The following is a 14,462-nucleotide window of genomic DNA, read 5'->3' as shown; positions in this document are numbered from 1 at the left end:
AGGTAGTGTGAGCAGAGCCCTTAATAAACTATAGACACCCCCCCCCCAACCGTGTTCACTCTGGGAGAGTGAGAGGCTGAGTGGAGGGATGCAGAGAAGCCAGTGAGGCTGGGGAGGCATGGGGCAGGGGGGTGGTTGGAAATCAGGTCCAAGAGGAGCAGGGGAGTGGGGTCCCGGAGGGTCTCTCAGCCTCAAGAAGCCTTTGGATCTTGACATGAGCAAACTAAGAAACCAGTGGAGAGACATGAGTGGGAAATGGGATGAACCGACTTAGCTTTTTTTTTTTTTTAATTTGTATTTCTTTTGGCCGTACCACGTGGCATCTTTCCCTCACCAAGGATGAACCCTGTGCCCCCTGCAGTGGAACCACGGAGTCTTAACCACTAGAGCGCCAGGGAAATCCCATGACTTAGCTTTTAAAGCAGGGTTTGTCAATCTCGGCCCTATTGACATATCCTGGGCTAGGTGCCTTGCCCCCCAGTCTTCATCCTGGGGGCCTGACCTGTGTGTTGTAGGGGGTTTTGCTGCATCCCTGACCTCTACGCCCTAGATGCCAGTAGCCCCGCCTCCCAGGTGTGACTACGGAAAATGTCTCCAGACAGTATCAAATGTCGCCTGGAGGCTGGGGATAGGGTGGGTGCAGTATCATCTCCTATTGAAAAACCACAGTTTGCAAAACGTGACGCCCACCCAGCGTGATACTTCAGTGTACAAAAGCTAGCACTGGACTATGGAACTTCTTTGCATTCACGTTTCAAGATTTGCTAGAATTCTCTAGTTCGATTAATTCTCCGCTTGAACGTGCCTTCATTGCGTACTTGTGTCCAATCATCACGTCTTTTTTTTTTTTTAACTTTTTATTTTTTTATTTTTTACAATAAACTGCATATATTTAGAGTGTACAATTTGGTATCCTAGTCTCCCAATTCGTTCCCCCCCAACCCTCCCCGCTTTCCCCCCTTGGTGTCCATGTGTTTGTTCTCTACATCTGAGTCTCTATTTCTGCCTTGCAAACTGGTGGATTTGTACCATTTTTCTATAGTCCATATATATGTGTTAATATACGGCATTTGTTTTTCTCTTTCTGACTCACGTCACTCTGTATGACAGTCTCCAAGTCCATCCATGTCTCTAGAAATGTCCCAGTTTCCTTGCTTTTCACAGCTGAGTAATATTCCATTGTATGTACGTAATGGGAAGGCTGAGACCTTATCTTTGAGTCAGATCCTGATGTGATTCATCTTTCCTGTACCTGTGAGAGCATCATGAGGCGGGGGTCACAGAGAAACCCTGTTCACAGGCTACAAGAAAAGTCCACAGGAATTAGAATTAGCTGGCGTACGGTGCACCCTTCGGAAGGCTGCCCCTGTACTCCACAGGCCACTGATTTCACGAGATGCAGAGATACAAAAATGACTCCGACACACCCTTCCATCTCTATGCGGGATTTTTCCAGCACTCACTTCCCTACTTGTTTGCTTAGATTCATTGAGGGTCTCAAATATTTTCTTTTGTTTCACTTTTCTTCACCCTCAAAACCCTGATGCCCATGGCTTGGAGCCGTGAACGAACTTGATAACTTTATCTGCTCTCTATTATTATTTTTTTAGTTTTCCACAAAGTATGCCTCTTATACCTGCACTTTTATAACTGAGCCTCCTTCAGACGTCATGCCAGGGTCTTCTTGATGTGCTGCTGTTATAATTCCTTCAGTGCCTGAGTAGAGTGATGGGTACTTTTGACAAGGAAAGCTGCAACCAGTCCTGCACGAAACGCACAACTTGACAGCAAAAGCAGATGGCTGAGAGTCCCTGCCTTTGACGCTCACTGGGGTTGAACTGAGAAACGAACAAGTTGGGGCACAGACGCTGGTGCACTTGATTCAACCTGGAGTCAGGGCGTTTGTGAGCAGACACTGACGCAGAGCACAGGAACCAAGAATCCCCGGCTTGATACTCATCAACAAACACAACCCCAAAGTGGGGGTGTCCGTCCTGATGTCGCAACTCTATTTCAGTGGCTAGAGGACTATTTTTCAAGCTGGGGTTCCCCGTTCATTACCACCGAGGCATGGACGATAAATTAAGGCACAGAAAAGAAGCTGCCTTATCCTTTACATCAGCAAATGAAATAAGGAGGAATGGCTTGACTTGACGTAAGGGATGAGTGTGGGTGGACAGCAGTGCCCTGCACGCCTCGGTCTAAACCCGGCGGCAGCGCCAACACGTTGTGAAATGTCTGCAGGTAGGTTCACCTCCTCAAGCCTCAATGACCTCATCTCGAAAATAGGCGAGGGAGTGACAACACTACAGAATTGTTATGAAAAGGAGAACAAAGTCAAGTCCCACCTCTGGCAGGGGATTAGCACATAACAAACACACAGGAGGTGGTAGTTATGGTAAGAACTCTGTGAACAATTGTCATCAGGTTGACCACTTATCCTTATGTCTTAAGAAGGACAAACGCCCTTATTCCAATCCAGAGTCATCCTTGAGTAGACAGACAAGCGTTTTTATGATAAAAACATAAAATTTTAGTGGATAACATAGGATCACAGCCTAAGTTGTATGACACATTTTAAAACATTTCTTGGCTACAATTGAACCTGCTTATTGGAAATATGAAAATGTTTTTTTTTTAAACTTTAATATCAAAAATGGAAGGTTCAAAGACCTAAAAAGGCATTTCTCCGAAGAAGACATACGGATGGCCAAGAGGCACATGAAAAGCTGCTCAACATCACTAATTATTAGAGAAATGCAAATCAAAACGACAATGAGGTATCACCTCACACCGGTCAGAATGGGCATCATCAGAAAATCTACAAACAGTAAATGCTGGAGAGGGTGTGGAGAAAAGGGAACGCTCTTGCACTGTTGGTGGAATGTAAATTGATACAGCCACTGTGGAGAACAGTATGGAAGTTCCTTGAAAAACTAAAAAGAGAGTTACCATATGACCCAGCAATCCCACTGCTGGGCATATACCCAGAGAACACCATAATTCAAAAAGACACATACATCCCAATATTCATTGCAGCGCTATTTACAATAGCCAGGACATGGAAGCAACCTAAACATCCATCAACAGATGAATGGATAAAGAAGATGTGGCACATATGCACAATGGGATATTACTCAGCTGTAAAAAGGAACAAAATTTGTAGAGACATGGATGGACCTAGAGACTGTCATACAGAGTGAAGTGAGTCAGAAAGAGAAAAACAAATATTGCATATTAATGCATATATGCGGAATCTAGAAAAATGGTACAGATCAATTGGTTTGCAAGGCAGAAATAGAGACACAGATGCAAAGAACAAACATATGGACACCAAGGGGGGAAAGCTGGGGGAGGGGGGGTTTGGGGTGGAATGAATTGGGCCATTCGGATTGCCATGTATACATTACTAATAAGAAAAAAAATGCCAAATTGTACACTTTAAAGAAAATGGAGTGTTCGACTATAATTTAAATACATCAGTTTTTTATGAGCTAGAAACCCATTCTCGGGGAAGCTGACATCACATGTTCACACCAGGAGCCCACACGGTGTGTCAGGGGACTGAGTCCTGCACCACCAGACCTAAGAGCCTGTCCCTGCTACCCAGGTACTACGCCCTGCTTCTCACCCTGACCCGAAGCAAGACTCGCTGGAGAAGGTTCCCTGACCCACTGCCCAAGAACCGGGCCGGCCCAGCCCCGCTGCCACCCAGCTGGGCGCCCACCGTGGTCCATCATCTGCTTGCTTGCTTCTTTGCTTGTTTGTTGTCAGTCACAGTCCCACTGCCCTGGAGGCAGGGGGAGCTCCAAGCAACCTGTCTGCTCATTCCTCTACCTCCAGCTCCTCCAGAGAGTCTGGCCAGAGTAAGCGCTCAATAAGCAGCTGTATTAAAGATTGGAAAAAAAAATAGCTTGAAGAGAAATAAAAGCAGGTCAATGTCTGTGTCTTGAGACAACTTTAAAACCAAACTTGTTTTACTAATTTTCAGAAGATTATAAAAAAAAAAAAGGCAACATAGAGTTGACCAAATAGAATAGATATTCTTTCCGTTCCAGCCTGTCCAATAGTCTCTGGTTGTCATGAGCTAAGATGGTGGCGATCCCCCGACCTCAGGTTGGCCTGGCCAAAGCCTTTTCTCTTGTTTTTTAAATGCAAGGAGTCAGGAGCTACTCCCTGGGTCGTGACAATATACACTCATCGGCCTGGTTGTCAAAGCCCTGCTCACGTCACCCTCATTCTGTCTGTCTGTCCAGCACTTCCTTCTCCAGCCTCGGCACTCCCTCCCGTCTGGGCACAGCAGGCCATGCTCACCTCCCCGAGCTGTGCTGCGGGGAGGATGCTCTGAGCAGGACCCCCGCCCGTGGGGAGGGGGAGGTGCTGAGCTGGGAGAGGGCAAGCCAGGCAGAGGGAATGCTTATCCCAAGCACAGAAATGGAGCATCTGGGTAAAGGCTCAGGGTGCTATCTGAGTGCACGTCTCAAGGGCAGAGGGAGACACAGCCTCCAGGAGGGAGAGCTAGGATCCCGTCAAGCCCAGCCTCAGGAGACAAGCTCTGGGGGGCTGGTCCCCTGCTTCCTCCCTGCCTCCCTTGGCATCACAGTGGATAAACTTCCTCCGTCTGTAAAGCATGTTACATTTCTTATCCTTTTTAAATAATGTGTTAGCCTAAAACTTCAGAACGGTCCAAGAGATACCAGAATCTCTGATACAGACGGAGCAAAACAACATGGCAAACCCCTGATGTTGACCCGAAATTCCCCGGAGGGTGGAGCCCTGTTTTTTGGCTCTACAGCCTGAGTTGGACAGTGGCTTCTGTGCTGCCGCATCTCAGAGAACTCAGCACAGGCCCTGCCTTAAACCTTTAGGTAATGTTGTTACTGTGAAGAAGGCAGAAGTAGGGTTTTGAAGTTGGGTATTCCCAAGTGGATAGCCACAAACTTTGTAACAATGTTGAAAATATATCTCTTATTTTTTTCTTCAAAACTATGAGGTTGCCTCGCTCGACTTGCTCGACAAAATCTTAACACTCAGAAAACTTCTGAAACACGAGTCTGTCGTCACGCTTCTTTTAGGAGATAACCTTCTCAAGAGAGTCAGTTCTATGATGACAAATTATTAGACGTATGACATCAAAAATTCTGCATAGACGTGTTTTAAAACAAATTATGAAATCCATTACCACCCTTTAACACATCCCATGATGTTTGACACTGTTATGGCAAAATTTGGTGGCTATTTTGTAGGCCACAAACTTAATTAGGGGTGAGCATTAATTTACTAGTGCAAGTGTAATTCGTGTTTGACTTGATACGTTTTATTTCCTTCCACTATTTGATTCAAATGATTCAGTACCTTTTACCAGAAAACAATAACTTTTTCTACAATTTGTTTTAGGTTTTGAAACTAACATGAACCTTACTAGCCAAGAGGATCTTGGTACATCAGAAATTGCATCGGAGACCCAAGACAGAAATGCAAATAACCGTGGGATTCAATTATCTAATTCACTCTCCAGCACCATCACTGCTGAAAATGGAAATTCCGTCTCAAATGGTGAGCACTTCTGTAAACCCAGAAGTAAATAGTTACATGTTTTAAGCAGTATCAACTTTCTAGGGAGAATGGACTTAAAAAGGTAGATATGAACTAGGCTGCAAAACCGTAAGAGGATATAAAGTACGAAATGTCACTGTAGGGTGTATTGTCAACTTATTACTTTTCAGTTAAAGAATCAACTTAATTCAGTATTAGTTGACTTTTCAGAGATTTTTGATGAGTGTTTGGTCTGCGGAAGCCATAATAAAATGAGACGTACTGAGCAGAAGGAGACAGATGCTCTAAAAATACTTGCAATGAAAAAAAAATCTTTTCATTTTCTTTTAAACATTTATCTTTATTTTTAATTTGTATTGCAATATAGTTGATTTACAGTGTTTTATTAGTTTCAGGTGTACAGCAAAGTGATCTATGTATACTTTCTTTTTTCAGATTCTTTCCCTTACAGATTATTACAAGCAATTGAGTATAGTTCCCTGTGCTATACAATAGGTCCCTGTTGGTTATCTATATATTTTATATATAGCAGTGTGTATATTTTAATCCCAACCTCCTAATAATCCCTCCACCCCCCCCCCCTTTTTCTTTTCCTACCTCAAAAAGTGTGAAGGAAAATACTGTTGAAGGAATGGTAAACACCATACTGGCTTTAGGTGCTTGATGTGAGTATATCAGTGAACGTATCCTGTAGAAACTGGCTTGACTGTGTGTATCCAAAACCTGTCTCGTAGTGGCTTAAGTAAACAGCTTATTCCTCCCACACTAGAAGAAGCCCAGGGCTTCTAGTATGGTCTGAAGGGAAAATTCAGACCAATCTTTTCTTGAAGAGACTGAGGAGGTGGGTATGGGATGCAATGAAGGCCTAGCGAGGAGGCCTATATTTCTAGGCTTTCCTCTGAAGGACACGGGGGACATTCACCGAGTCCCGTGGAGGTATCTGAGACTCCAGGCTGTGCCTCCCAGGACTGTGGGGACCGTGGGGCAGGGTGAGCCCCGCACCTCCTAAGGCCTGGGGTAAGGCCTTGAGGGGTCCAGCCTAAGAGCCAGAAGAAGAACAACTAGGAACCCCAGCTCAGCTGTGAATCCTCTCAATCCCTCAGGCGGGACTGAGGTCCTCGGAGACTGACAGGGCCCACAGGCACCTGGGAGAAAGAAAAGTATAACTCTATCCCAAAGGACAATTACAGCATCGCAGGCTTCAGAAGTTTCTTACAGACCATATTTCAAGTGCAAAATTCAACACACAATCAAAGAAAACCAGGCATGTGAGGACACAAGATAAGATGAAAATTGCGAGCAGAAATAGCAACCCATTGCAGTGTGTGCATGGAGGCTCACAAGACTGGAGTTCAAAAGCATATCCTTTAAAATAAGTATGTTTACTATGCCTAAGGAGATAAAAGAATGAGAACCTCAGCAGAAGTCAGAAACCATAAAAACATGTCAGATGGAAATTCTGGAATTGAAAAATGCAGTCATAAAATTAAGTACAATAAAGGACGAGTTTAAAGTTAATTAGATGCAGCCATTAAAAAAAAAAAATCTTAGGGAAGTGGAAGATAAATCAGAAAATATCCAGAAAGACACACAAAGAAGCAGAAGAGTGGAAATTCCAGAAAATGGTTTATAACTTAAATTCCAGAAAAAATGGTTTAGAGATCTAAAGGATATGGTGAGAAAGGATACTGAAATTCTGGGGAAAGATGAGAGCATCCACCGGTGAAAGAAAAGATGTGGTGACAGATGGGAGAGAATCTTCCAACACTGATGAGAGGACACTAAGAAACAGGTCTAACTTGGCAGTTTCTTATACACTTTCCATGTGACCCGGCAGCCCCACTCCTGGGTGTTTACTGAAGAGAAATGTGTGGATCAGCGTCCACACTAACACCTGTTTGCAAATGTGTATCCTGCCATGACTCATCATTGCCTAACACTGGAAATAACTCATGTCCTTCAGCTGGTGACTGAACCGTATTCTTTACTTTTGCTGTGTAACAATTACCCCCCAGGATGTAGAGGCTGTTGTTTTGTAGTTTCTGTGGGTCGGGGATCTGGATGTGGCTGAGCTGAGTGCCTTTGGGTCAGGGTCCCTCACGAGAAAGTGATCAGCTGTCAGCCAAAACTGTAGTCATCCCGAGGCTGTCTGGAGGGATGGTGTGATTTCAGCACCACTCACAGGAGCATCTCTGCAGGGGGCCTCACTGCAGGGCGGCTGGCTTCCCCCAGAGCAAGTGTCCTCCAGAGCAAGCTGTCCACGGAGCCCAGGGTGGAAGCCACACATGCTGCATGGCTGCTTTTGCAGGGGACGGCCAGTGCTCTGGCCACGTCCAGCTCGTTGGATTCGGGCCAAACATGCAGTCAACTCGTGGGAAGGGGTTGCATGAGGTGTGAGAGCCTCCGGGTGGGCCCATCAGGGACCACATCACAGGCTGACCAGCACATGGATCAACTATGCAGTAAAAAAGGACGAATCACTCTTTCACATGACAGTGGATGCACTGCAAATGCATACAGTAAGAGATGGGTGGTTGCCAGAGGCTGGGTGCAGGGGCTGAGGCTGGGCTGCTGTAACACAATGTCACAGGCTGGGTGGCCTATAAGAGCGGTGATTTGTTGGCCACAGTTCTGGAGGCTGCAGTCCAAGGTCAGGGTGATGGCACAGATGACAGCCTTCGTGCGTGTTGCAGATGGCCAGCTTCTTGCTTGTCCTCATGTGGTGGAAGGAAGGAGCTAGCTCTCTGGGGTACCTCTTATAAGGGCACTAATCCCATTGCTGGGGGCTCCACCCACATGACCCAATCACCTCCCAAAGGCCCCACCCCCTAATACCACCACACTGGGGGTTAGAACTTCAGCATGTGAGTGTTTGGAGGACACAGACATTTAGACCACAGCAGGCTGCAGTGGGGCCTGTGGTGGTACTGACAAACAGGAATGCCTGTGTTCTTATACATTTATAGGCAGGAACATATGATAAAGGTGAACCTTTCTGTCTGTAAATGTCACTTTTGTTTAAAAAAAAAAAGCCTGAGTAGAATAAATACAAAGAAAACTACTCTTAGGCATATCATAGTGAAACACTGGTAACCAAGTGTGAATCTTAAAAACAGCCAGAGGTTAAAAAAAAAAAAAAAGACAAATTACCTTTAAAGAAGCAGTGGAAATCCAAAGACAATGAAATAACTTATTTAACATGCTCAAATAAAATAACTGCCAATCTAGAATTTTAAACAGTAAAAATACTTCTGTAAGAATGAAGGGAAGTTAAAGGTATTTTTAGGAAAAACAAAACTGAAAGGATAAAACATGGGCAGACCCAGAATGCTCAGATAAAAGAAGGAAAAATGAACAATAAAAAACTAAAGTTAGGAGGGGTTGAAAATAATATTTACTATTATACATTGATAAATCAAATTAATAGGTTATAGTTTCAAAAGTAACCACTGAAAGAGTAGTAGTGAGATGTATAATTTCCAAACTAATAGAGGAAAATAGAATAATAGAAAGTCAAACAACCCAAAAGATAGCAAAAAGGGGTAAAACAGGAATATCTGAAAGGTAAGACAAATAGAAGGGTCTCAGGTGGTAGACAAAAAAGCACACATGAAAATAATTAAACTCCATTCAATTCCATTAAACTTTACAAGGCTGTTATTTAGTGTAAGTTCACATTAAAGATTAATTAATACAGTATTTTAAAGGCTAAAATTTCTGAAAAACATGTAAAACGTGAGGATGCTGAAAATTTAAATGTGAAGGGGTAGAAAAGGAAGAGATTTAGCTTGCAAATGTTAAAACGACAGCAACAACAGTTCTCTTCTGTTTGGAAGTTAAAAATTACATCTCTGAGTAATCAATAGATTCAAGAAAGATAAGAACTTAAGTTACTGAAAAATCAAACAAGCAATAAATGTTAAGTCTTTAAAATTTTTTGAAACATTAATAAAATTGAGAATTCTCTTTCAAGGGTGATAGAGAAATAAAGTGGACACAAATAGTCAATTCTGGGATGAAAAGGGGACCCAGCACAGATCTTGCAGAAATTTAAAAAATGATGATAATTATATAAGGAACAATTTTATGTCAAAATAAATTTGTGAATTTAAACACCTTTCTCAAAAAATAAAAAAAAAAATTACAACTAAGCAAAATGGAGAAAAGAAATAGGAAAGCTAAATAGTAATGTAAATATTAAATTATGGTATTTGTAAATGAATACTTTCCTACAAGGAAAACCTTAGGCCCAAATGACTTGTCTGATAAGTTCTCTCAAAATTCTAAGGATGGGGCTTCCCTGGTAGCAGAGTGGTTAAGAATCCACCTGCCAATGTAGGGGACACAGGTTTGATCCCTGGCCGGGGAAGATCCCACACGCCGTGGAGCAACTAAGCCCGTGCATCACAACTACTGAGCCTGCACTCTAGGGCACGTGAGTCACAACTACTGAGCCAGCTTGCCACAACTACTGAAGCCCAGGCTCCCTAAAGCCCGTACTTCGAAACAAGAGAAGCCACTGCAATGAGAAGCCCCCACACCCCAACGAAGAGTAGCCCCCACTCAGCAACTAGAGAAAGCCCGCGTGCAGCAACAAAGACCCAACGCAGCCAAAAATAAATTAATTAATTAATTTTTAAAAATTGGGAGAGAAAGAGAGATGAGGGAGGGAGGATATTTCAGAATGGCTGTTAGGTAGCCAGGATGTGGTTCTCTGGCTTCCCTCCAAGCGCAAGTGAGGTCGGGGAGGCAGTTTTTCTTCTGAGCAAATTGCCTGCCTGTTCACTGCTGACCTGCCCAGCAGGAGGGGGTGAATGGGTCTTGGATAAAATTTAGCCAGGTGATTCTCATCACAAGTCTCCTTTACTTGGGAGGAGTCATGGGGTGGGTAGTTGATTGGGGTAGGGCTTGTTCAAGCTTAGCATCAAGGACCCCGGGGTAATGCAGGAATGTTCTGTTGACACCCAGAAAAAGATTTGTTTCTGAATGCCACGCCCTCCCCTCATATTAAGCAGGGATTACATATAACGATTGGAAATATTTGTCTTGTAAGACGGAGGCTTTTTGGTGCAATGGGAGGAAACAACACTGGGAAGATACAGAAAGATTTTTATACCAGCAATAAAGATTTCTAGGGAAAGGAGCTGCAGTGACCAAACATGTATTACGGCCAAGAGCAGACAGAGACTCTACCGGTTCCCAGGGGCCCACAGCATGGGTCTTTCCTAAGTTTCCTCCCCTCTGACTTGAGCAGCCTTCTTAAACAATATATTACTATTCATATGGTGTTTTCATTGTATGCAGGCTATAAAAACTATACATGTTTTATGTGACAATTTGGAAAATACAGGGAAGAATAGACAATGAGTTAAAACTACCATTCCTTGTATTACCTAGAAATACCCAAAGCATGTCTAATATTCCACTGTGTAGAATTCTGTTTTTTTTCATACAAATATATGTGTGTGTTTGTATAAGTTATTTGGTTTTGTTTTTTTAAAGCTTGAGTTATATATACTCTACATGTGGTTTTAACAATCTCCTTTTTTTCCCTTAGAAATCTCATGTAGTCATATCTCTAGGTCAACAAATGCACAGCTTCCTTGTTTACAGTTGGCTGCGCATTGTACAGGACACAGAGCATCTCATCAGATAGGGCTACCATGATTTAGAGTAACCAGGCCCTACTTACTGCATATTAAAATTATCTCTCAATTTTCTACCCTTAAAATAACACTGAGTGTTTATGCTGAATTACTCCAACTTGATCAAAATAGGCATTTTGTAAAACTTTCCATGCTGTGTCGTGTTCAGATTTCTGTGTGTGTGTTTAGATGGAAATATAGATATAATCTTTCTTTTAAAACCCATGCTTTCTGAAATCTGTGATGATAACCCTTTACAAAAAGGATACCAAAAACAAAAGTATACCCTTATATTGAAATTAAATATTCCTAAAATAATAAAAATGGAATTTGAATGATAGCAATAGTCAACAAGTGTGTGATGATAGAACATTTCACGAAGGTTGCACATATCCAGTAAGAAGGTAATTAAGTCACTTTTTTATTTTCAATCTTGGAGTATTTAAGGATAGCTGCCAAACAAAAAGGGAATTTAAAGTGTATTAGATGATCAAAACTGAATACACAACTTGGTGTACCCCCCCAAAAATAGTAAATAAATAAATAAAATTTTAAAAAAAAGGATTAAATGAAAAAAATGAAAAAAAAAAAAAACTGAACACACAAACATTTAAAAAGATAACCACATATCCTCTCGTTTTTACTAAATTTTCACTCCCTGCCTTTCCCCCTGCTCACCTTGCGTGATGCTTACTCTACCATAAGGAAGGAGAAAATAGGCACTCCCCTTTACCAAAATATTTAATTTGTCTGTGTTTTGAGCCAAAAGCCAAAAGCTATGGCTTGGGAAATGGTCCTAGAAAACTTAATACAAAAAACTCTGCATCTTACTCTAAAAATCAAAATAACCCCCAAAACCAATAGAACAAACAAACAAAAACCCTCTAGACCAAATAAAAATTTTTGTGGAATACGTTGCCTGAAATTAATCATATAAAAGTAAATATTTAGGAATATCAGGCTTCTAAACTTCCGTGTGTAACTGATAGTATATGTTCAAACCCTGGAACAGAGATGTGTACTTTATCCCTTAAATGCGTATAGAGACCAGATTTTAAAATAAAGCCAGTTCTGTGTTGCTGTTCATTTAAGATCACTTGAAAAAATCTCGTTATGTGCACAAAAGGACAATTATTTCAACTGGGATTTCAGCCTTTCAAAGCAATGTGGCATGTTTATGTTGACCTACCTGCGTAGACACCGTGAGCTTCTGGGTTCCTGAAACCTTCCCGTAACTATTTAAAAATATCTGGCACAAGGCTCTTGGTACTCAGGCAGGCACTCAGTAACAACATTTACTGATTGAAACAATGTTGCACATTTGATAGGAACCGGTAAGTCCTATGCCGCTGCCAGGTAGAGTCAGAAAATCTCTCCTAGTCCCTGTGATATAAACTGACCAAATATTATACATCTACAGCATGTGATATATACATGGTCATTATAACTCAAATCAGATAGTAATACTGGTTCACAATTCATGGTGTATAGTCAATATGCTTTCTAAAAAAAGGCATGAGATGGGAATGAATGTTTAAAATAACTTGAAGCTTTAATTGAATCAGAAATAGTCTTATTTTCAAGGAAACGGTTTCTCTCGAATGCCAGAATCTGCATGCTACCTCTGCTTCCCAGAAATAATTATCTGTGTGTTCATTTGCTGAAATATAGTTATGTGTGGGTAATTATAGCTATCACTTACTTTAATTGCCATCCTTTTACTGATGTGAACACAGACTTGGATCTTTTTTTGTATACTTAATTATTCCCTGGACTTGTGGTTATTTATCATTAGATTAGAGAACAGTTTTTAGTGCTGGAACGTTATAGTTATATCAAACAAAATATTGTGAATCTAAAGATGTTTATTTTGTGGGGAAATAAGATATAACAAATTCTATCTAGGCCATTTTATGTTCAGTGTGATTTTCTTTCTTGCTGCTTGATGACTACACATTTTATTGTTGGGCATCCGAAAAAAAATGGCAATTAAAAGACACAGTCATTACATTTGATTTTACATTTACCATTCTCCGAAGATTGTCTTTTTTTTATTTGTGGTGTGTTTATCCTCAGTGCGTTTTAAGGATAATGTACGGTGATGAAGTACTGGCTGAGACCACTTACAAGACCAGAAGCTCTACAGTCTTTGCCTAGACTCCAAGGCCATATTGAACCTAGTGCCACAGTAGCACCAAACCACACTGACTCTGGGAACATGGGAGAATGGCTTTTTTCACCCATGTTCAAGGTAGATCCAGACCCCTAGGAAAGGAGCCTTTGGTTGGCGTCCATGAAATATATTCAAATATAGGTTTTACAGCATCACCTTGTTTATGGGAATTGTATGGATTCTTTGGAACTCATACAGCTTTCTGATTCAGAGCCTAACCACCAGAGCAAGCCAGCCTTCACTTGACAATCTGGAATGTTGTGCAGTTATCTACTTTGAGCAGCAGAAGGTAGCTTTGTAAAGAAAGCAAGCCCCTCAGGCATTCAGAAAGTCCTGCCCCACTCTTCCATTTCATTTAAGACATTTTGAAGCCATGCTAAATAATTTCTAATTTGGACATCATTTCGCTGAGTTTCCTCCACTGTTGTTGAGAAACCAGGCTGAAAATGGCTGGGTGATCCGCTGACCCTGCCGTTTCTCCGCAGTGTTGCATGGTCCCTCTCTGCCTGGGTTCAGACCCAAGCGCTCACGCACACTAACTCCATGACCCTGAGCAAATCGCCTAACCTCTCCAGTTCTCAGTTTTCTCAGCTCAAAAATGGGGACAGTTAGGACCTGCCTTGTGGGATTGTTATGAGGATTTAATACGATGATGCCAGCAGAAATTAGTGCTCAATAAACATCACCTCTACACAGATGTCATAAGAGCTTAGATATTTTAGAGCTAGAAGATCCCTGAGGATGTATCCAATAAAAACAAAAATTATTTGCATGACAATGATGTATAAGGTAATGAATTAATTCCCCTAAGACCACACAGGCTATATTATAAGGCTGGAATCAGTGCCTTATGCCTTATTTACACATAGACCCAAAGACACACGTGCGTATAGTCAAACATGCAGATCATGTTGATGGTCTACAGTGGTGTTCAGAGGAATGAGAGAAATTACCATCCAGAGGCTCTGGGATGCACGGAAGTCGGGGTGTGTGGGTAGCATTCAAGGGAAGGGAAGCGCACTGTGGCTGCTGTAGAAAGAGCATGTGGAGGGAGGGACGTACAGCTGTGTTTGCTAGGAGTTATCAAA

General features: G+C 42.0%; 1 protein-coding gene across 1 annotated transcript in view; it reads left to right on the top strand.

The window, feature by feature from the left end:
• The window catches only part of MYO16 (myosin XVI), a 419,267-nt gene that overhangs the window by 381,857 nt on the left and 22,948 nt on the right, over positions 1 to 14,462 (top strand). Inside the window, exon 32 of the mRNA XM_057707440.1 lies at positions 5,398 to 5,556. Within this exon, the coding sequence (XP_057563423.1) occupies positions 5,398 to 5,556 (159 nt within the window). The remainder of the gene's footprint in view (positions 1 to 5,397; positions 5,557 to 14,462) is intronic.

The sequence above is a fragment of the Hippopotamus amphibius genome, chromosome 14, assembly GCF_030028045.1.
Source record: "Hippopotamus amphibius kiboko isolate mHipAmp2 chromosome 14, mHipAmp2.hap2, whole genome shotgun sequence".
NCBI lineage: Eukaryota > Metazoa > Chordata > Mammalia > Artiodactyla > Hippopotamidae > Hippopotamus > Hippopotamus amphibius.
The sequence above is the reverse complement of the archived record's forward strand: the minus strand, read 5'-3'. Positions and strand labels throughout refer to the sequence as shown.